This window comes from Apodemus sylvaticus, chromosome 9, assembly GCF_947179515.1.
Source record: "Apodemus sylvaticus chromosome 9, mApoSyl1.1, whole genome shotgun sequence".
NCBI lineage: Eukaryota > Metazoa > Chordata > Mammalia > Rodentia > Muridae > Apodemus > Apodemus sylvaticus.
Window position 1 is genome coordinate 102,056,574 of NC_067480.1, and position 24,755 is coordinate 102,081,328.

At 37.3% G+C, this 24,755-nt stretch overlaps 1 protein-coding gene across 1 annotated transcript in view; it reads left to right on the forward strand.

The window, feature by feature from the left end:
* The window catches only part of Khdrbs2 (KH RNA binding domain containing, signal transduction associated 2), a 471,528-nt gene that overhangs the window by 229,999 nt on the left and 216,774 nt on the right, over positions 1 to 24,755 (forward strand). The window contains exon 4 of the mRNA XM_052192875.1: positions 910 to 1,056. Coding sequence (XP_052048835.1) covers positions 910 to 1,056 — 147 coding nt within the window. The remainder of the gene's footprint in view (positions 1 to 909; positions 1,057 to 24,755) is intronic.

Consider the following 24,755-nt stretch of genomic DNA (forward strand, 5'->3'; position numbering starts at 1 on the left):
ATTTATGTACCATATTTTTATTACCCTCTTATCTGTTTTGGAATGCCTAGGCTTGGGTACATTCCCAGCCAGTGCCAAAAGGGTGGCAGCGGAAGTGTCTCTGTAATGACAGAAAGTCCTTGGGCGTGGCCTAGAGTATGAGGCCATACAGTACTTCTGGTTTTTGAGAAACTTCCAGTCTAATTTCCAGACTGCTTTCACCCCCACCATCAGTGTAAAATATTACACCTTTGTCACATCCACACATGCGGCATTGGTATGTGATTTGCGATGATGGCCATTCTGACTGGAGAAAGATGGCTTTCTGAAGCAGCTCTGATTTTCATTTCCCTCATGGCTCTGACTGTGAATATTTTCAAGGGTGCCTCCTAGCCCCTTTTATTTCTTAAAGTTTGTTCAATTTTAGATTCTAAAAGTGTTGGTCTGTTTGATGTGTTTGGTTGTTTATTTTTCTCTGTGATAATTTTGGCAATGGAGGAGATGGCTGAAGAATGAGCCCCTGTTTCCTACCAATATTTCATGTAATTTCTGCAAATATTGAAACTCTGGTTTTCCTGTAGTATTTATTATTTGAAAAGTACTACACACCAGACACAAAAGAACTTTGTCCCTCAAATGTGTACTGATGTTTGTATAAGAATAAACAGCACCTTGATGTCTTGCCTTCACTAGGTTAACATTTCATCAGACTGATTAAAAATTGTGTGGACAAGGACAATGGCAGGTTCCTTTAAAAGTTAATGCTTGAAAATGATTTGAAAATGGTTAACCAGCTTACAGCAGATTTTTCTCAGAGAAATTCTTTCTACCTTGGGAAATTTTGCTTAGATTGTGTCCCTCTGCCATAGTCTCAGGAAATGCTAAGGCAAAATGAATGGATCCATATTTCTAAATATAACTTCTTCACAGGAAGAAGAGCTGAGGAAGAGCGGGGAGGCCAAGTATGCCCACCTGTGTGACGAGCTGCACGTTTTAATTGAAGTGTTTGCTCCACCCGGGGAAGCTTATTCACGGATGAGTCATGCTTTGGAAGAGATTAAAAAATTCCTGGTTCCCGTAAGTGGCTTTTGATTTTTATAAATGCTTTCTTATCAGTTTCTATTTTAAGTTGTATCTTTGGTCTCCATTGATTTTTGAAAGGCTTGCTTGGTTTTACTGGAGGTTAGCTTCTCGAGTTCTTTATATATTTTGGATATTAGCTTTCTATCGGATGTGGGGTTAATGAAGATCTTTTTCCCAATTGGTAGGTTGCTGGTTTATCCTATTGACTATGACTTTTGCCTTACAGAAGCTTTTCAGTGTCATGAGGTCCCATTTATCAATTCTTGATCTTAAAGCCTGAGCCATTGGAGTTCTATTTAGGAAATTTCTACCTGTGCCAACGAGTTCAAGGCTCTTTTGTTATCTATGTGAATACCAAGCTTAAATTGACTAGGTACATATTGGAAGACCTGGCTTGTTGGCATTTTCTACTAATCTGATAAAAGTATTCATCACCAGGCAGTTAGATAGCATACCACCAGTCCACCACCATCAAGAATAAGAAAAAAAGCATACAAAGATACATTATTTATGCAATCTTTCCTTCTTTTAAGCCCTTGACATGTATTTTTTTTATTCGATATAATTTATTTACATTTCAAATGATTTCCCCTTTTCTAGCCCCCCCACTCCCCGAAAGTCCCGTAAGCCCCCTTCTCTTCCCCTGTCCTCCCTCCCACCCCTTCCCAGTTCCCCGTTCTGGTTTTGCCAAATACTGTTTCACTGAGTCTTTCCAGAACCAGGGACCACTCCTGCTTTCTTCTTGTATCTCATTTGATGTGTGGATTATGTTTTGGGTATTCCAGTTTTCTAGGTTAATAACCACTTATTAGTGAGTGCATACCATGATTCACCTTTTGAGTCTGGGTTACCTCACTTAGTATGATGTTCTCTAGCTCCATCCATTTGCCTAAGAATTTCATGAATTCATTGTTTCTAATGGCTGAATAGTACTCCATTGTGTAGATATACCACATTTTTTGTATCCACTCTTCTGTTGAGGGATACCTGGGTTCTTTCCAGCATCTGGCAATTATAAATAGGGCTGCTATGAACATAGTAGAGCATGTATCCTTATTACATGGTGGGGAATCCTCTGGGTATATGCCCAGGAGTGGTATAGCAGGATCTTCTGGAAGTGAGGTGCCCAGTTTTCGGAGGAACCGCCAGACTGCTTTCCAGAGTGGTTGTACCAATTTGCAACCCCACCAGCAGTGGAGGAGTGTTCCTCTTTCTCCGCACCCTCTCCAACACCTGCTGTCTCCTGAATTTTTAATCTTAGCCATTCTGACTGGTGTAAGATGAAATCTTAGGGTTGTTTTGATTTGCATTTCCCTAATGACTAATGAAGTTGAGCATTTTTTAAGATGCTTCTCTGCCATCCGAAGTTCTTCAGGTGAGAATTCTTTGTTTAACTCTGTACCCCATTTTTTAATAGGGTTGTTCGGTTTTCTGGAGTCTAACTTCTTGAGTTCTTTATATATATTGGATATTAGCCCTCTATCTGATGTAGGATTGGTGAAGATCTTTTCCCAATTTGTTGGTTGCCGATCTGTCCTCTTGATGGTGTCCTTTGCCTTACAGAAACTCTGTAACCTTATGAGGTCCCATTTGTCAATTCTTGCTCTTAGAGCATACGCTATTGGTGTTCTGTTCAGAAACTTTCTCCCTGTACCGATGTCCTCAAGGGTCTTCCCCAGTTTCTTTTCTATTAGCTTCAGAGTGTCTGGCTTTATGTGGAGGTCCTTGATCCATTTGGATTTGAGCTTAGTACAAGGAGACAAGGATGGATCAATTCGCATTCTTCTGCATGCTGACCTCCAGTTGAACCAGCACCATTTGTTGAAAAGGCTATCTTTTTTCCATTGGATGTTTTCAGCCTCTTTGTCGAGGATCAAGTGGCCATAGGTGTGTGGGTTCATTTCTGGATCTTCAATCCTGTTCCATTGATCCTCCTGCCTGTCACTGTACCAATACCATGCAGTTTTTAACACTATTGCTCTGTAGTATTGCTTGAGGTCAGGGATACTGATTCCCCCAGATTTTCTTTTGTTGCTGAGAATAGTTTTAGCTATCCTGGGTTTTTTGTTGTTCCAGATGAATTTGATAATTGCTCTTTCTAACTCTGTGAAGAATTGAGTTGGGATTTTGATGGGTATTGCATTGAATCTGTATAGTGCTTTAGGCAAAATGGCCATTTTAACTATATTGATTCTACCGATCCATGAGCATGGGAGGTTTTCCCATTTTTTGAGGTCTTCTTCCATTTCCTTCTTCAGAGTCTTGAAGTTCTTGTCATACAGATCTTTCGCATGTTTGGTAAGAGTCACCCCAAGATACTTTATACTGTTTGTGGCTATTGTGAAGGGGGTCATTTCCCTAATTTCTTTCTCAGCCTGCTTATCCTTTGAGTATAGGAAGGCCACTGATTTGCTTGAGTTGATTTTGTAACCTGCCACTTTGCTGAAGTTGTTTATCAGCTGTAGGAGCTCTCTAGTGGAGTTCTTTGGGTCACTTAGGTAGACGATCATGTCGTCTGCAAATAATGATAGTTTGACTTCCTCCTTTCCAATTTGTATCCCTTTGACCTTCTTATGTTGTCGAATTGCCCGAGCTAGTACCTCAAGTACAATATTGAAAAGATAAGGAGAAAGGGGGCAGCCTTGTCTGGTCCCTGATTTCAGTGGGATTGCTTCAAGTTTCTCTCCGTTTAGTTTGATGCTGGCTACCGGTTTGCTGTATATTGCTTTTACTATGTTTAGGTATGGGCCTTGAATTCCTGTTCTCTCCAAGACTTTAAGCATGAAAGGATGCTGAATTTTGTCAAATGCTTTTTCAGCATCCAATGAAATGACCATGTGGTTTTGTTCTTTGAGTTTGTTTATGTAGTGGATTGTATTGATGGATTTCCGTATATTGAACCAACCCTGCATTCCCGGGATAAAGCCTACTTGATCATGGTGGATGATCGTTTTGATGTGTTCTTGGATTCGGTTGGCAAGAATTTTATTGAGTATTTTTGCATCGATGTTCATAAGGGAAATTGGTCTGAAGTTCTCTTTCTTTGTTGGATCTTTGTGTGGCTTTGGTATCAGCGTAATTGTGGCTTCGTAGAAGGAATTGGGCTTGACATGTATTTTGATAGTTTATAATTGGTACAAAAAGTCCACTATAAAGGGGATGGGATTGAATATTATTATAGCAAAGCATTGATAGTATTTTAAAAGAGGAAATGATTTTTATGTGACAGTATGTCAAGTGCTAGTTGATATAGAATAGAATATGAGATTATATTAATGGCAGTAGATAAGTGTTAATTTTAAAAGTCAGAAATACAATCTCACTTGGCAGTGTAAGAATGATACAGGATACTCACTTGTCGATTCGACTGCAAACTGAATGGAGTCCTCTACTGAAAAAGAAGTAGGAGGAAGTAAATGCATGGAGCCTTAAGGATGAAAATCGAGCATTCTAGGAAGAGGCTGTTCAATAGAAATCTTGCAGGGGTTTTAGGGCTGAGATATTGAGAGAATGCTGAGTAATGTTCCTCTGAAGATCTTGGAGAAATCCTGAGCTCAGAGAGAGGCTCCCTGAGATTACTCTGCAAATGAAGGAACTGGGGATTTTTACACTCAGTAAAAACTTCAAAGAATATGCCATTTATGACTCATTGATTAGTAGTATTAAAAATTGGAAAGCAAAAGTACCTTAGAATTTTCTAGGTGTATAAGCATTAGGGTCTATCCACATATTCTAGTTACATGTCTGATCCAAATATTAATCTTTGTCAAGACACAATAGAAAATAATGCCGCGCTAAGTTAAGTGTTTCTTAACTTCATGAGCACCGTTAGTACTTGGGTCTCATCATCTGGAAATCTTCCTAAATGTATCTCATTCTCAAGATTGGTGATTCTATGTTCTTTCTTCCATTGGTCTCCAAGAAAATATTTAACACGGAGTAAGCATTCTAGTCAACTTACTTCAGAACAGATTAGATGCATGCATGTGTAGTGAGGCCAGGCCTACTTACATCACAGACTCATTGTATAGCTTTAGCAAAATTACTTAAGTGTTTATAGCATCAGTTTATGAATCTTTAAAATGAAAGTGTTCACAATTTATTCAGTCGCAACTATTATGAATATTAAACAGAATAATGCATGCTAAAGGGGATTAAATAAGAAAGCACAGCAGAAATTTATTTTTTAAATCTATTAAGAAGAAAAACTATGATGACTTTGTGTGGGAAAAAATGTGTTAGATATAGTAGTATGTCTTTTTTGAATGGATATATATCCTTTCCTTTCTCTACACTTTCCCCATCTATGCCTCCCTGACCTATTTCACTTACATTGCTTCTATTTCACTAATTGTTACCTTATTCCTAAATAGCACCTTGTCAATCCATATAATGTTCAGTTTAGTATGTCTTTAATGCATATATTTTGAACATATAATATATGCCCTTGTATAGTAAATATAAATGATATGCATCACTTTCTTCTATATTGTACCTTGTAACCAGTTCACTTCTATTGTATGCACTGAAACATGCTATGGTTGGCAATTTATTTCTTGTTAACATTGTCTCGTCTCCTTTTAACACAGTGGTTTTCTCAGTTCTCCTAATGCTGCAACCCTTTTATACAGTTATTCACTTTGTGGTAGCCCCCACAACAAAATTATTGTTGTTGCCATTTCATAACTGTGATAATTATCATGTAAATGTCTGTGTTTTTCAATGGTCTTATACAATGCCTGTGAAAGAGTCACTTCTCTAGCTCCATCCATTTGCCTAAGAATTTCATGAATTCATTGTTTCTAATGGCTGAATAGTACTCCATTGTGTAGATATACCACATTTTTTTTTGCATCCACTCTTCTGTTGAGGGATACCTGGGTTCTTTCCAGCATCTGGCAATTATAAATAGGGCTGCTATGAATATAGTAGAGCATGTATCCTTATTACATGGTGGGGAATCCTCTGGGTATATGCCCAGGAGTGGTATAACAGGATCTTCTGGAAGTGAGGTGCCCAGTTTTCGGAGGAACCGCCAGACTGATTTCCAGAGTGGTTGTACCAATTTGCAACCCCACCAGCACTGGAGGAGTGTTCCTCTTTCTTCACATCCTCATAGGTATTTATTATAATTAGATCTTAGATAGATAGCTAGATAGATAGATAGATAGATAGATGATACATAGATGATACATACATAGATACATACATAGATACATAGATAGATAGATAGATAGATAGATAGATACATAGATAGATACATAGATTGATAGATGATACATAGATGATACATACATAGATACATAAATAGATATATACATACATAGATACATAGATACATACATACATATATACATATATACCTAGATTCCTTTATCATTTGCTTACCTGCTAGAACATGAATCTCCTAAGGATTGTGGCTGTGAACCTATCCCCCAAATTTTTATAGGCTATACCATTTATTCTGATTAACTTTGTTTACCTTCTTACCTTCCTTATCTCCTGGCAAAGGATAGTATCTGTCTACTTTATCATCAGCTAAAAAAAACAAAGAGCTAAAACAAACTAATTATATATTATATATATATACATACATATGCATATATATTATGATGATATAATATATATATATATTAGATGATGACAAAATCACTAGACATTAATATTTATTAACATCAGAGTTGACTATTCAGATCAACATGATGAATTCTATCACCATATAGAAGACCTATTCAGGCTTGGACACCGACACTCTGCTTACATCTTCTTCTGTAAAACTGTGTCTTTCCATCCTAGGAATTGTTCATCTTTTCCTTGTCATCTTAGTTATAATTACTAAAGCTACTCCCCAGAGCGTATAGTCATCATAACTACCAGTATGAGTGAAGTAAATCCTTTAGGAAAGATCTGAATACTTTAGGATGTAAGAAACTACTCACTTTCTTCAATTAAATTAGGTGTTGAAAGGTCTTGAAAAAAAATGAATGACTAGTTACTGAAACTAGTATAAATGCTTCCAAATTAAAATCTGTAATGCTTTAGTCAGTAAACTATTTTTCAGCTTTGTCTTTCTATTATTAATTTATTTTCCATATTTTATTCCCCACCCCACCCCCACCTACCCTCTGACTGTTCCATATCACATACCTCCTCCCAACCCCCCGCCCCTGTCTCTGTGTGGATGTCCCCACCCCCACCCCCCACCCCTGACCTGTAAACTCCCTGGGGCCTCCAGATAGGAGGCTGGGGGAGCCCTCCAGATTTCACCAGAGACCTGGGAGGTGAGAGATGACTTTCATCAGGAATTTAGATGAAAGACTAACAGTAGGGAAAGGGAACTCATAGAACCCACCTCCAGCAGGAAAACAGGGCACCAAATCAGGAGGGGAGCCATCCCACAGTCACAGCTATGACCTATAATTGTGCCTCTCTGAAAGAATTACAGGGATGGAAATGGAGAGGAGCCTGAGGAAAGGAAGGTCCAGAGACAGACCCAAAGTGGGATACAGCTCAAGTGAGGTTCCAAGTCCGTGACAGCATTACTGAGGTTATGGAGCGCTCACAAAATGGAACCAAGCATGACCTCACTCCAGTAAAATATTAAACTGAACATTGCCACTTTCAAATTCTTCACATTTTAAGAATAAGCACTACCAAAAATTATTGCTCATTAGTTCGCCTTAAAATAGAGATTAATAATCTAGAGAAAATGCTCTAATTCTAAAATTATACAATTGATGCTTAAGTGGGGAATTCATTTCCATTTTCCTCCTTACACTGGAACAACTGGATGTAACTGGCCACTGTTCTATTTCACAGTGTTCCTTTCTGTTTTTATTGAGATTTATATGTATAAGTACACTGTTGCTTTCTTCAGACACACCAGAAGAGGGCATCAGATCCCATTACAGATAGTTGTGAGCCACCTCGTGGTTGCTTCAAATTGAACTCAGGACCTCTGGAAGAGCTGCCAGTGAGTGCTCTTTACTACTGAGTCATCGCTCTAGCTCAACAGTTTTCTTTTCTTATATAACTGAGATACTAGGACACCAGCATATTTTGTGTGGATAATGGCTTGTGGAACTTTAGAGGGCAGCATTTATGCTAAAGTTTGTGTCAGGAATGTCTTAGATCTCTAAATTAATATATATTTCCCAAATCTAGTCAGCAGGCTAAATCAAAATAGTGATAGTGTTCTATGTTGTTAAATTGACAAGGTCTCAGTTTTAATTAAATAAATTTGTCAGTTTTGCTAATGATTAATAGTTTATATATGACTGAAACTTAAGGCATTGCCTCCCAAATAGAAAGTGTGAAGTATTCAAAATTCAATTCGGGAGTCAGTGAGATAGCTCAGCAGGTAAAGGAACTTAGCCCACAGGCCTGTGTTCCATCCCAGGAAATAAAACAAAAGTAGAAGCAAAGAAGCAATGTCATGAAAATGGTCCTCTGACCTCCAAATGTATTCTGCAGCATGTGCATACCCGTCACACACACAAATAATAAGAAACTGATAATTATAATAATTTATTATCTATTACTGTTTGCTCATACATTTTCCATAGAAAAGATGAACAGCAAACTTCCACACAAACAAGAAATTACTCTTAGAAAACAGAAAAATAGACATCTTTGTTGCCTTCACCAATTAGTGATGTTAGAGACCTAAATAAGAAGTCATAAAGCAGCACTTTATCAGAATCTACAAGTTGACAAGTCTTTGCCTTGCTTGACTTAAGCGTCATGTGTTCTGAACCAGAGATTTTGTTCAAAGTAAAGTGTGGAAAATAGGTAGACAGGTAAGTTGGTAGGTAGGTATATAGACTCATTGTAGATTCATGCAAATGCATACTATTTCATTTTTGCCTTTGTATAGTTGTATGTCCCATTTACCAGTCTCGTAAAAAGTTTTAATTCAGTACAGAAAATAATCACTGGGGTGTGGTAGACCTAACAGGAGCCATACTCTTAGAGAACATTGACTGCTTCTCTCTCACCTGCTATGAGTGGCCAATAGTTCTTCAGCTAAGGTTAGAACTCCATGCCCACCTTCCTTCTCCATGGTCAGATTATATCTGGCTTAAGCTTGCATGAGACTTGTACATACCATCATAACCACAGTGAGTTCATATGTCCAACTGCCCTCCTGAGTCTGGAAGACACCTTCCTGTGGTCATTCCTTTGGGCTTTGTACTCTTTCTGTCTTCTCTTATATCCTAGGAAGAAGAGGTAATTACTGTCTCATTTCGGAGTGAGCATTGCAAAGAATCTTATTATCTCTATTTGCCTAATTATGGGTCATTGCATTAATCAACATCTACCACAGATAGAAGCTTCTCTGGTGAAGACTGAGAGTTGAATTAATCTATGGACATAATAATGTATTTATTTATATAATAGGAACATAAGGAGTATTACCATGAAATCCATGCCACAATATTATTTTAAATGGAGCTTACATCAGTGTTTTATGCAAATGAACATGTAGGAGAAATAATGGATTAAACAAGAGCCCACAAGCCAACACAAATTATATTAGTGTGTGGGAAGTCATAGAAGATGGGAGGTGGCAGATGTCTGTGAGCTCACTTTGGTGGGAGATAAGCATTGCACAGCATCCCAGTCCCAGCCTACAAATAAGAGCATGACCAGCTGTGGGATATAACGTTAACATTAGGTTCAGTAAGGAAGGGAGAAACCTTAAGCTGTCACCAGTTCTTCAATGTGGTAGTTGTTAAGTAGTACCCAGAAATTCCTCACATTGCTGTAGTGAAAATCATCACCTCCCTTTCTATGCAGGAAATTGTAATGTAACCATGTGGGATTGTGTTAATGGAAATGCAACAAAGAAAGGCAGGAATCTGTGTCCTTGTAACCCACTCAGCAAGTCTCCCTCTGTTGCTGTGGTACTGTAACCCTAATATTAGAGTTTCTTAATTTCTGAATGGTCATAAAATATCATACCTATGACTTCAAACATAGCTAAAATCATTATTAGTTTTGAATAGAAATATATTAACATCATTGCTGAAAAAAGAGAATATGTTAGCATTCCTAATTGATTGGCTTAGCATAAAACATGGGGGGGGGGAAGGAAGCTATTAACTATTAATTGAGATTTTTTCCTCACAAGCTAGAAAATGTGTCAATATAATAAAAGTTCTCACTTTGTAGTAAGGGTGATAATTTATGAATACAGTTATCATGGGCATTGCATCCTTAGAAATAATATTCTCACTATATAAGCCTGTTTTTACTTGTGACAACTTAGAATTTTGACATTCCCAAGCCATATTTTTAAGATTTCATATTGTTTTTTACATGCAGAGTGATTGTTTCTGTGCCATCCCCATCTCCCTCTCTATCTTTCTCTCTCCTTCCATCCCTCCCTTACCCTGTGTGCATTTGTGTGTTTGTGTGTATATATGTCAAATGGTGAAATAAGGCATCTTTATCATTTATTCTCTGTGTTAATTTTTGAGTCAGGGTATTTTACTAAACCAGGAGCTCACTGATTTGGCAAGATTCAATGGCCAGAAAACTCCAGGAATCTTCCTATTTGATTCCCTATCAGTATACCAATACTATGTTTACTAAGATTAAACCTATTATGCTTAAGGTTTTACTTGGATTTTGGAACTCAGTCTCAGAGCTCTGAGGTTAGTCACCAAACATCCCTAACAGCAGCCTTCATTTTCTTGTTTCCACCAGTGCCTTAAATACATCCTCATGAGCTACTTCTTCTACACTAGTTGGTATTCTATTTAATAGAATTACTTCTACAGCTCTGTTAGTCCCCAGAACAAAACTTTCATGGCACCCTTAGAGGGTTGTCTGTGTTGCCAAAGACCTATAGATACTACCAAACAGATTTAATCTGCAATACAGGAATATTGCTTGTTAATATTATAGAAGTCCTTTAGTGGAACTCAATATTCCAAATATAAACATATACATATAATAAAAATATTGTGTGTGTATATATGCATATATATGTATATATACATATATAATTCCCTTAGAAGAATGGTTCTCAACTTTCCTAATGCTGCACTAGTTTAACCCCCCCATGTTGTAGTGCTCCTCAACCATAAAGTTATTTTCATTGATAATTCATAATTGCTGCAAGTTGTAAGTGTTATAAATTATAAGTATCTGATATACAGGATATTTGATATGAGACCCTTGTAAAAGTATTGTTGACTACCAAAGGGGCCACAACCCACAGGTTGTGCTTTAGAGAATAAAATGTAAATATATACTTAACCCCCCCCCCCTCCTCCCAGCATCTAACAGTCACTCTATGTAGCACAGACTGACTTTCAGCTCAAAAGCTTCCTAGATCAGTCCTGTACATACTAGGATTACATACATGAACCACACATCAGACTCGTGAAGTAGGGGAATTGAACAAGAGCCTGGCATCTATTAGAAGAGTGTTCTATCACTGACATTTGTCCCAAACTATTAGTTGCCCTATACTTTTCAATGTGAAGAAATCTCCCTCAAGTAAAAAAGAGCGAGCCAAAAAGGCTATTGGCAACTTGGTGACAATTTTTTTCTTCTATTTTTCCAGATTAAAATATAATTGCATCATTTCTCCCTTACCTTTCTTCCGTCCAAAGCTCATCTAATACCCCTTGACTCAGAATTTCAAATCAATGGCCTCTTTCTATGTTAAATGTTGTTAAACACACACATGCATACACACACACATGCATACACACACATGCATACACACACATATGCACATACATGCATATGTGCACACACACATGTACACATATGCACGTGCATGCGTGCACACACACACACACACACACACACACCTTCCAAATAAATAGACCCAACTTCCTCAGTCTTTGTGTTACTCGAAAGTATGTTTTTCAGATCTAATCATTTGGTACTAGATATCCAGTTTTTGTTCTCTTCCCTTGGGAAGATTATTTCTCCCAGATGGTTAAGCCTCACTGTTATTTGGTAGCATATTGAAGTATGATTTGATTCTTTCCTTTTACTGAACATGGGTTATTTTCTCATACAACTGTTCCTTCTTCCATTTCTCTATGATCCTCCCTCCCTTCTCCTCCAAATTCACCATTTTTTTTTTGTTTCTCATCAAAATGGAATGTGCTTCTAATAGACAAAAATGACCAAATAAAATAAGAAAAGGTAAAGCAGAAATGATCTACCAGAGTTGGACACAGCAACCAAACAGAAGGAAAAGAGTCCCAAGAATTGGCACAAGAGTCAGAGACTCAATCATTCTCACAATCAGAAGTACCATAAAAACAAAACAAAATAAAAATAAAAAAAAACATAAGCTAATATCTATCATATATGCAAAGGACCTGGTACAGACCCGCATAGGCCTGTGGTTGCTATTTCAGACATTAAGAGCTCATATGCACCTTGCTTAGTTGATTAGGGGCCTTTGTTCTCCTTAGGTCCCTCATTGTCTCTGAATCTTACAATCTTTCCACCTCTTCTTCTGCAGGATTCCCTGAGCATCAAGGGGATGCATTTGATAGAGAAATCCCATTTAAACTCTCTGTCTTTGTAATGTCCAGCTGTGGGTCTTTGAATCTGTTCTGATAATCTGCTCAAGGAAGCCTCTCTGTTGGTTACTAGATAAGGCATTGATCTCTTAGTATAGCAGAATATCATTAGAAGATATTTTATTGAGTTTTCTTTTCTTTTCTTTTGTTTTGTTTTCTTTTCTTTTCTTTTTTTCTTTCTTTCTTTTGATGAATGTGCTATCTATTCTCTGGACCTTGGTTCCCCAAGCAGTGTTGAGTATAGATTCCTTCTCATGGAGAATATGCTAAGTCAAATCAGACATTGGTTGGCTAATCCTATTAGGCCAGTAACAACATTGACCTAGCATTATTTTACAGGCCGGTCAAGTTATAAGTCAGATGATTTATAGACATGTTTATGTCCATGATTCTGCTTTGGTAAGCCTATGGATTGCAGTATGGTTATCATGCACTTATCTGCTAATATCCCCTAATAAGTAGATGTATGCCATATTTACCTTTCTGAGTTTAGTTTATCTCACTCAGCATAATTTTCTTTCTAATTCCATCCATTAACCTGCACATTTCATTGCTTTTCTGTTTTTATTAGATATTTTCTTGATTTACATTTCAAATGTTATCCCCTTTCCTTGTTTTCCCTCCAATGCACCCCAATCCCATACACCTTTCCCCTGCTCACCAACCTACCTACTCCTGCTTCCCTGTCCTGGCATTGCATTCTCATACATTAGGGCAACGAGCCTTCACAGGTCTAAGGGCCTCTCTTCTCATTGATGTCCAGCAAGGCCATCCTTGGCTATATATGCAGCTGAAGCCATGGGTGCCTCCATATGTATTCTTTGGTTGGTGGTTTAGTCCCTTGGAGATCTGGGGTTACTGGTTGGTTCATATTGTTTTTTTCCCAAGTAATACTCCATTGTGTATTTACATTTTCCTTATCCATTCCTCTGTTGAGGGACATGTAGGCTACTTGTAGCTCCTGGCTATTATGAATAAAGCATCAATGATAATTATTGGACAAATATCCTTGTGGTAGGACGGAGCATCCTTTGAGTATATGCCTAAGAGTAGTAGAGTTGGATATGAGCTAAATTGATTCCCAGCTTTCTGAGGAACTACCATATTGATTTCCACTGTGACTCTGCAAGTTTGAACTTACCACATGCTCTACATCCTCGCCAGCATGAGCTGTTGTTTGTGTTATCAGTCTTTCTATTCTAACAGGTATAAGATGAAATCTCAAAGTAGCTTTGATTTGCATTTTCCTGATGGCTAAGGACTTTGTATATTTCTTTGTTTCTCAATCATTTTAGATTCCCCTGCTAAGAATTCTCTGCTTAAATCTGTACACCGGTTTTGTAATTGAATTATGTTTTAAAATATCTAGTGTGAATTCTTTAGATATTTTGGATATTACTCATTTATCAGATGTGGAGTTGGTTAAAAATATTTTGCCATTCCATAGGATGCTGCTTTGTCCAATTGACAGTGTCCTTTCCCTTACATAGTTTCATAAAGTCCCGTTTATTAATTGTTGATTGTATTGCCTGTGTTATTGGTGTTCTGTTCAGAAAGTCTTCTCCTAAACTAATTTATTCAAGGAAGTCCCCTACTCTCTCCTCTATCAGATTCAATGTACCTTTTTCTATGCTGAAATCTTTTATCCACTTGGACTTAAGTTTTGTGCATGCTGATGAATATGGATCTATTTGTATTCTTCTGCATACAGACATTTAGCTTTACCAACATCATTTGTTGAAGAAGCTCCCCACCCCCATTTTCTATTTCTGGTTTCTTTACCAAAATTTCCAGGTGTTAATTTGGTTTGTGGATTTATATCTGTATCTTCAATGTGATTCCATTAATCAACATATCTATTTTTATGCCAAAACTATATTGGTTTTATTCTATACCTCTGTAGTACAAATCAGACATGGTGAGACCTCCAGGATTTATTTTACTGTGTAGGAAATTTTTTTTCATATGAAGATGAGAATTTTCCAGTCAAGGTCTGTGATAGAGATTTTTCCATCTTCTAATATTTTCTTCAGTTTCCTTCTTCAAAGGCTTGAATATTTCATCATGGAAGACTTTTATGTGTTTGGTTAGAGTTATCCCAAAATATACTATATTATTTGAATCTATTGTTAAAATGTGTTGGTTCTCTGATTTGTTTATATCTGTTTGTCATTTCTATACAGGAGGGCTACTGATATTTTTCCTTGCTTCTAAAGAGATGATCATGTGTATTTTTTCTTTTCATTTGTTTAAATGGTTGATTATATTTACTGGTTGTCATATATTGAACCATGTCTGTAACTCTGGAATGAAGCCTATTTGATGGTGGATGATCAGATCAACAACTTAAATAGATGTGTAAGTCCTAGTGAACTAGAAGCTCATTAAAAATCTCCCAACCAATAAAAGCTCAGCACTACATGGTTTTAGCACAGAATTCTACAAAGACACTCTAAGAGTTAATACCAGTACTTTCCACAAAGTAGAAACAGAGGGAACATTGTCCAAGTCATGGCCACAGTTACCCTGACATTCAAACCACATAAAGCCTCAACAAACAAATAATTACAGACCGACTCTTATATACATATATGCAAATATACTCAATAAGATACTTGGCAATCAAATCCTTGAATTCTTAAAAATTGCATACATCTCTTGAATATCTGCAGCTGTCCTGCATTTGACAGTCTGCTCATTCAGTTCATTGTCTTTCCCTCTTGCTGGCCATGGATCGTAGACTAAAGTGAGTCTGTGCCAACTTATGAGCAAAGAATAGCCTTTTACAAGCCAAACCTTCTCATGTATTCTATCCACCAACAGTATTCTGAGATTTCTTTTCCAACACAGATATCCCTGATCCGAAATGACTTCAGCAGGCAGTCCTCTGATCCAGATTCCCAGAAGCCCTTGAGCCTGACAGTACATAGGCTTCTGAAGATCCCTCTTAGTTAGGATGCAAAAGATGCTAATATACTTGTGACTCAGCCTATCTCTCCTCAAATGTGCTAGGTCTTCCACATTTAAGTCACTGAGCTTTCTTTATGTCTAGCCTAAAGGAGAAGCCATCCAATGTTAACTTCTTACCTACCACAAGTTTTAGGTTTTAGTGATGCCTTTTTACATCATAAGGTACTTCTAAAATAATATTTGTTTTTTAATGAGTTAAAACTTACTTATTTTAAAATATACTAAATTGTATAAGAAAATGTGTCATATTGATATTGACCTATCTAAACTTTAATTTTATATATACATATATATATTTCCATATGTTTTATGGACACACACACACACATATATATATATGTATATCACACACACACACACACACACACATATATGTGTGTGTGTGTGTGTCTGTGTTTCCATATGTTTTATTTAGATTTCAGTTGTCAGGTTAATATGTCCCTAGAGGAATGAACAATGTTACTTACATAGATAAGTACCAAGAATGAATAAATCTGTAAGTGCCATTATTGCACGTCACAGCAAAGCCTACCTAGCTTTCATATAATTGAACTCAGTAGTTCATTATATATAATGAGCATATAGTAAGCAAGTTTTCCACATTTGGTAACAGAAGAACAACACAGCTAGCATTCAGTTTACTTAGACATCTGTACTTAGCATCAAAGTTCCTAAGTGCATTAACTAGATTCAGATGAAATACAGGAACACTATGTCTGCAGTGCTACTGTTGTCTTTGAATACTAACCTGTGATGAATGTGGGTGGAAATGACCAGAGAGGAGTAGTTCGCTCTGATTAAGTTACTGAAATTACAGAGAACATTTCAGTCTTCATTCATGACTGACAAGCAAGGATGGCCGGTGCAGACCCTGCCAGCCACCACTCTGTATAGCTACTCTTACTTGTTTTCTGTTTGCTTACTCAGAAATGATAAGAGAGAGAGAGGGTCAAAGAGAGAGAAAGAGAGAGAGAGAGAGAGAGAGAGAGAGAGAGAGAGAGAGAGAGAGAGAGAGAGAGAGATACAGGAGGCATACCTTGGCACCTAGTGTGTCAAACACAAAAAACAATGAGATTGGCATCATCAGAAATATCTGGACGTTTTCCACTGTTGTGTGTCACATTAAACACAGTTTAGGATCCCGTGAAACAAAATACAAATAAAGATGGGATTATTTAAAAACAGATTTGTTATTGTGCTTGTTCAAACTGAAAGCTTTCCCTCCAACTGATACAATGGCGTCATGGGACAGACAGTGTAAGTCCACATTTAGTGACGTGATTCTGGTCATTCCAGTGCACATGGTTTTGTATGTCTGTGGGAATGTTCACTCAGAACCTGACCTGACCTTTTTTTTTTTTCTGTCATATCTCAGATGTTATTTGATCATTTTCATTTTTTACTTCTTCAGTGTGGAATTTTAGGGCTTGGCTTTTATCAGTGGACATTCCCACTGCTGCCATGTAACAAAACAGGTAGGATTTTATAATTTTAAGAGTTTCTGGTTGGTTTGTTGAAACTACATCTCTCATCTGGGACTTAACATTTTCCAACCATTGTTGAACATTTGTTTCAGCACGATAAATTTTTCCACTCGCATGTCTTGTAACTAATCGTGCCCAGTCCCAGAGGTCCTTTGTGATTTCCAGAGCGCAACTGAAGGGAGAACAACACCATCTGCTATTAGCACATTTTCCTAAAATGACTGACATTTCCCCTTTTCTGCCCTTTCTTGGTGATTTTCAGGCTTATTTGAGGAATCAGAGAAGATTCAGTAAGATAATTTACATGCAATGGTAGAAATTACAAACTGTGAGACATTTTTTTAAATGAAAGGAAAACCGCCCATTAATAAAATGTTTATGACCATTCTTCATAAATCTAAGAATAGACATGTTATGCTAAGGTTGAGTATCAACTAAAACCCAGTCCCTTGGAAAGTGCAGACACCATGTTTACTGTTCACAAGTGATCAACTATATAGTAAACGTTCTTATTTACAGAGCCGCACAGAAGTGTTAGATTGGATATTTTCCTAGTAGATGTAAAGTTAATGTTGCAGAGAGTTCCCCTGTCCGTGAAAGTTAAGTGTCCTGAAATTTTCAGTGGCAGACCAACAATAGACACATATAGAACTTTACAAATAAAATTTAAAAACTATGAAAGAGTGAGTACATACTGTGAATGTCTTTTTGAGACTGGATTACCTCACCCAAGATGATAATATCAAGTTCCATACATTTACCAAAATTCATGTTGTAGTTTTGTTTTTAATAGCTGAATAGTATTCCATTGGTTAGATGTACCACATTTTCTTTATCCATTCTTCAATTGAGGTACATCTAGGTTGTTTCCAGTTTCTGGCTATCATGAATAAAGCTGCTATAAACATAGTTGAGTATCTATGGGGTATATGGACAGGAGTGGTATAGTTGGATCTTTAGGCTATACCAAAAGATGTTGCCCATATCTTCTACTAAATAGACAGCCTTGTCTAGCCTCAGTGGGAGAGCAAGCACCTAGCCTTGAAGAGACTTGAAGTACCAGGGTGGAAAATGCCCTGGAGAACCCCTACCTACTCAGAGGAGAAGGGTGGGGATGGGAAAATGGTTATAGGAGGGGCTGACCAGGAATGAGAAGGATGCAAAGTAAATAAGTAAAAAAAAAATTGAATTAATATAAAGAAAAAACTGCAAAAGCATCAATGTCACTAGATTATCCTTTAGTACTGAAGAAAACAATAGAGGGTGTGAGACCATGGCAATATTTATATAGTCACTGCAAAGTTTCTATATATTCTGAGAATCATATATATGGATTCTTGTCAAAGCTACTATAATTCATTAATATTTCCAACCTTACTTCCAGCACTGAAGCAGATAAGGTATACCATGCACTTTATCAATATATTCAAGGATGTTTTCATGTATTTTCTGTCTTGTGGCCTTTAGTGTTCATAACAAAAATATACTTATAACTTGGAAGCAGTGCTTTCTAGTTACTTTAAAGACAGATAAGTGGTGTGCACCAGATCTCTGGTTATGCTGGAAATGTAAAACTGATATTGTTAAATTTATGTTATCTGACTTCCTTCTGAAGGCTCGCTGATGTCCTCCCCTTCTTGGCTAATAGCAATAGTTAATAGTATATTTCATTAACATGGAAAAGAAACTAAGTTGGAAGAAGAAGATAAATCATCGATTATTCCATTGTTCTCCATACAATGAGGTATGTAGGAAATGACTATTCTGGATCTTTAGTATGTTCTTATATTCATAATCAGATTATCAATCTAACTAGTATTTGATACTCATGGAAAGAGCAGGAGGAAGGGATCAATGTTGCCTATTTATCATGTGTTCCTGTATGTATATGTGTGAGAGACAGAGAGGGGAATGAAGGGGAAGAGAAACATTAAGCAGAGGGAAAGATAGAATGGTATTTACCATCATCTGAGTTTGAAGAAATAGGAACACAGCCTTGTGTAGAAGACTGTACTTCCTCATGGACGAGCACAGGAAATGCACTATAAGGGAGGATGCCAGCCTTCTCTGTGGAAGCCTCTTCACTGTGCAGGGTCTTCCTTTGTAGCTTTCTTTTCTGAACTCTATCTCCACTTCATTCACAGTAGCTCCTCAGTCAGACTGCAACTGTTGGAGTCTGAATTTGCTATCATGGGTTCTGCACTGTTTTCTCCATTCTACGCTTTGGATACTATCTTTGCTTCTTGTTCTCAAGCTTGTGTTTATCTGAAATTATGATTTGAGCTAGACAGCATGGAATATTGCCTTTAGTTCAGAGTATTTTCTCATGAATCTATTTCTACTTCTGGGATCGCAGATACACTGACTCAGTCTTCAGTGAGGTATGCATTTTGCCTCTTTTCCCTCACTTCCTTTTGTCTTTCCTCTTCTTTCTTCACATTTTAATTGCTTTTATTAATGTTTGACTTAGCATGGGATGCAGAATGGACACAGGTACTTCAGCGTAGTCATTCTACCCCTGAAGACAGTGAGCTTCTGTCATCAGCATGTTTTTAGTGCCAATCATAGGAACCTGTCCTCCATCTATAAATCTATGTTTAGGGGCCAAGAACTCCTTCAAGGTCATACAGCACTATTAAGAGAGCTGTCCCCACCAATCAAACTCTACATTCTCCTCTGTACCATGTTTGGCAATATTCCCTGGGCTTTGAAGGGGATGAAGGACGTCTCCTTTTTAACAGGGAGCAGTGGACTAGCATTGGTTCTTAGCACCATGGATAACCCAGTGTTTTCGGATATACTGCTCTCATTCCAGAGACAAGATTTTTTGATTTAGCAGAGATGGGAGGAGGAGTTGATGGAGAAGAGATATGGAGGACAGATAACCAAAAGTAAGAAAGTGAGAAACCACATTGAAATCTAGTATTTTTTAAACAAATTGGAAAACATAATTGAAAAGAGAATTGGTGCCCCAGCCTGCTAGGACAGTAGACAGGAACTCTAAGAAACTGGGTGGGGATGAGGAGGCAAGAGGCCAGAGAGATGGAGGCAAGACAACATTCTGATCAAGCCTTGTTTATTGAAGGAAAAGCAGCCCCGTTTAAAGGCAAAAGGGGACTTACTGGGGAATATCAGCTGGTAACAGATGATCTGCCAGGAGGATCTGTGGCTAGGCAGTGGGTTATTCTGGGTCAAGTCCAAACCACAAGTCCATCATGATTTCTGAGAAGAGTTTCTACTAACAAGAAATGAAACCTGTGGGGCTGTGGTGGCACATGCCTTTAATCCCAGCACTTAGGAGGCAGAGGCAGGAGGAGGTTTAATTTGTTAATACTATGCGGGCCTTAAGAAACAAAATGGTGATGCTTAGGTCAAGCAAATGTGGCTCCTGGTAAATTGAACTTCTGAATGGTGTTTAAGAGCATTTACACATTGGAAAATCTGGAGGAAATGGACAATTTCCTAGACAGATGTCAAACACCAAATATAAATCAGGATCAAAAAGATCATCTAAAGAGTCCCATAACCCCTAAAGAAATAAAAGAGGTCATAGAAAGTCCTCCAGCCTAAAAAAGCAGGGGATCAGATGGTTTTAGTGCAGAATTCTATCAGACCTTTAAAGAAGACCTAATACCAATACTCTTCAAAATGTTCCACAAAATAGAAGGAACACTACCCAACTCGTTTTATGAAGCCATAATAACGCTGATTCCAAAACCACACAAAGATCCAACAAAGAAAGAGATCTTCAGGCCAATTTCCCTTATGAATATCGATGCAAAAATACTAAATAAAATTCTTGCCCACTGAATCCAAGAACACATCAAAACAATCATCCACCATGATCAAGTAGGCTTCATCCCAGGGAATGCAGGGATGGTTCAATATAAGGAAATCCATCAATGCAATCCACTACATAAAGAAACTCAAAGAAAAAAACCATACGATCATTTCATTAAATACTGAAAAAGCATTTGACAAAATTCAGCATCCTTTCATGATAAAAGTCTTGGAAAGAACAGGAATTCAAGGCGCATACCTAAACATAGTTAAAGCAATATACAGCAAACCGGTAGCCTACATCAAACTAAATGGAGAGAAACTTGAAGCAATCCCACTAAAATCAGGGACTAGACAAGGCAGCTCTCTCTCCATACCTTTTCAATATAGTACTTGAAGTTCTAGCTAGAGCAATTAGACAACATAAAAAGGTCAAAGGGACACAAATTGGAAAGGAAGAAGTCAAATTATCACTATTTGCAGATGATATTATAGTATACTTAAGTGACCCAAAAAACTCCACCAGAGAACTCCTATAGCTGATAAACAACTTCAGCAAAGTGGCTGGTTATAAAATCAACTCAAGCAAATCAGTTGCATTCCTATACTCAAAGGATAAGCAGGCTGAGAAAGAAGTTAGGGAAATGGCACCCTTCACAATAGCCACAAGCAGTATAAAGTATCTTGGGGTGACTCTAACCAAACAAGTAGAAGATCTATATGACAAGAACTTCAGGTCTCTGAAGAAGGAAATCAAAGAAGACCTCAGAAAATGGAAAAAAATCTTCCATGCTCGTGGATTGGCAGGATTAATATAGTTAAAATGGCCATCTTGCCAAAAGCAATCTACAGATTCAACGCAATCCCCATCAAAATGCCAACTCAGTTCTTCACAGAGGTATAAAAAGCAATTCTCAAATTCATCTGGAATAACAAAAAACCCAGGATAGCTAAAACTATTCTCAACAGTAAAAGAACTTCTGGGGGAATCAGTATCCCAGACTTCAAGCAATACTACAGAGTAATAGTGTTAAAAACTGCATGGTATTGGCACAGGGACAGGCAAGTGGACCAATGGAATATAGTTGAAGACCCAGAAATGAATCCACACACCTATGGTCACTTGATCTTCGACAAAGGAGCATAAAACATCCAGTGGAAAAAAGATAGCCTTTTCAACAAATGGTGCTGGTTCAACTGGAGGTCAGCATGCAGAAGAATGAGAATTGATCCATTCTTATCCCTTGTACTAAACTCAACTCCAAGTGGATCAAGGACCTCCATGTAAAACCAGACACACTGAAACTAATACAAAAGAAACTGGGGGAAACCTTTGAGGACATGGGCACAGGGAAAAAGTTCCTGAACAGAACACCAATAGCTTATGCTCTAAGATCGAGATTTGACAAATGGGACCTCATAAAATTACAAAGTTTCTGTAAGGCAAAGGACACTGTCAAAGGGACAAAACTGTAACCAACAAATTAGGAAAAGATCTTCACCAACCCTACATCAGATAGAGGGCTAATATCCAATATATACAAAGAACTCAAGAAGTTAGACCCCAAGGAACCAAATAACCCTATTAAAAGTGGCATACAGAGCTAAACAAAGAATTTTTACCTGAAGAAATTCAGATGGCCAAGAAGCACCTTAAGAAATTCTCAACATCATTAGTCATTAGGGAAATGCAAATCAAAACAACCCTGAGATTTCACTTCACACCAGTCAGAATGGCTAAGGTTAAAAACTCAGGAGGCAGCAGGTGTTGGCGAGGATGTGGAGAAAGAGGAACACTCCTCCACTGCTGGTAGGATTGCAAGATGGTATAGCCACTATGGAAATCATTCTGGCGGTTCCTCAGAAAACTGGACATGACACTTCTGGAGGACCCTGCTATACATCTCCTGGGCATATACCCAAAGGATTCGCCGGCATGCAATAAGGACACATGCTCCATTATGTTCATAGCAGCCTTATTTATAATAGCCAGAAGCTGGAAACAACCCAGATGTCCCTCAATGGAGGAATGGATACAGAAAATGTGGTATATTTACACAATGAAATATTACTCAGCAATTAAAAACAATGAGTTCATGAAATTTTTAGGCAAATGGTTGGAACTAGAAAATATCATCCTAAGTGAGGTAACCCGATCACAAAAGACTATTCATGGAATGCAATCTCTAATAAGTGGATAAAAATTAGCCCAGAAGCTCTGAATACCCAAGGCGCAATTAGCATAACAAATGACTCCCATGAAGAAGTAAGGAGAGGCCCTGATCCTGGAAAGGCTTGATCTAGCATTGTAGGGGAGTACCAGGATGGATTAAAAGGAGGGAGGTGGTTGGAGAATGGGTGGAGAGAAGGCTTATGGGACATATGGGGAGGGGGGAACTGGGAAAGGGGAAATCATTTGGAATGTAAACATAGAATATAGAAAATTATATATATATATATATATATATATATATATATAGAGAGAGAGAGAGAGAGAGAGAGAGAGAGAGAGCATTTACACAAAAGTTCATATGCATGAATCCAAGACCAAGAAGCATCAAATCTATAGCATGGGAGAAGAAAGTATAAAAATTCATAACTAGACTATATATAAAGATGCTAAATTTATACTATATTTTGAATTGAAATGTTCTATATTGACAAAGATAGGTCATTGTGCCTCAAACCGCCTGGAGACTGTTACAATAGAAAAGCAGAGTTGCTCACAGTTATACATTTAACTAAATGCATATTTTTATTTCATAATGAGGTAATTTTATCAATACCTTGCAGCAGATTTCTCACTTCCAAATTTCATTTTAAACTTGATATAAATGTTCTATAAACTAGAGTATATATATAACATATTTTAACTAGGGATTTGGTTTATCTTAATATAAATTATATCACTTGGTCTGTTGTACAAGGGAAGAGAGTGCCTGAGTCCGAATAAACATCAGTGGGCTGGAGAGATGGCTCAGTAGTTAAGAACACTCACTGCTCTTCTAGAGGTCCTGAGTTCAATTCCCAACAACCACATGGTGGCTCACAACCATCTATAATGGGATCCAATGCCCTCTTATGGTGTGTCTGAAGATAACAGTGTACTCATATACATTAAATAAATAAATAAATAAATAAATATGAGAATTTATTTAATGTTTTTTTCTAATAGACATTATTTAGCATTATTAAAAAGGTTCATCTTAGTAATAGAAACATTATGTGTAGTTAATTTAAAGAAGTAGAGAGAAATATAAAGGCATTTATTTATAAACTTTATATTTCAGATTAATTTATGATAATAGCTCAGATTTACATCTCCAGTTGAAATGGATTTCTAAGCATTTATCAAACTATCAGTAGCTCACAGTCAGGCAGTTATGTGGTTGAGACTTCTCTATGCAAGAGCATACCAGATGGTTACCCAACACCACGTAGTCAATTAAAAAACATACATACATGTAATAGTACTCAAAACATTTATTCCTAAGTAGTATTTAAAAACAACAGTTAGTGAAAAACAGGCTATAAATTTCAAAGACATTGAAGATGAGTATATGATAGGGCTTATGGAGAGGAAAAGGAAAAGGGAAATTATGTGATCATGATATAATTTCCAAAAAAAGGAATGTCAATATAGTTATTTGTAATTGCAATAACCTCATTGTAACCTAATCTGTTCTGCAATAAGTGCCTTACCTTATGCTCAGAAAAGGAACATTTACCACAGTCCAGAACATCCACATTGACAAATTTCACTTACTCATATTTGACTCTTTGAAAATTACAGATGATTGTTAGATATCACAAAGGGAAAATGCTATCATAACTTAGTAGCCGGAGCAGATGCTTTAGGATAGCAATCTGCCTCTAGCCCCCATCTAGCCTGTCTGGGATA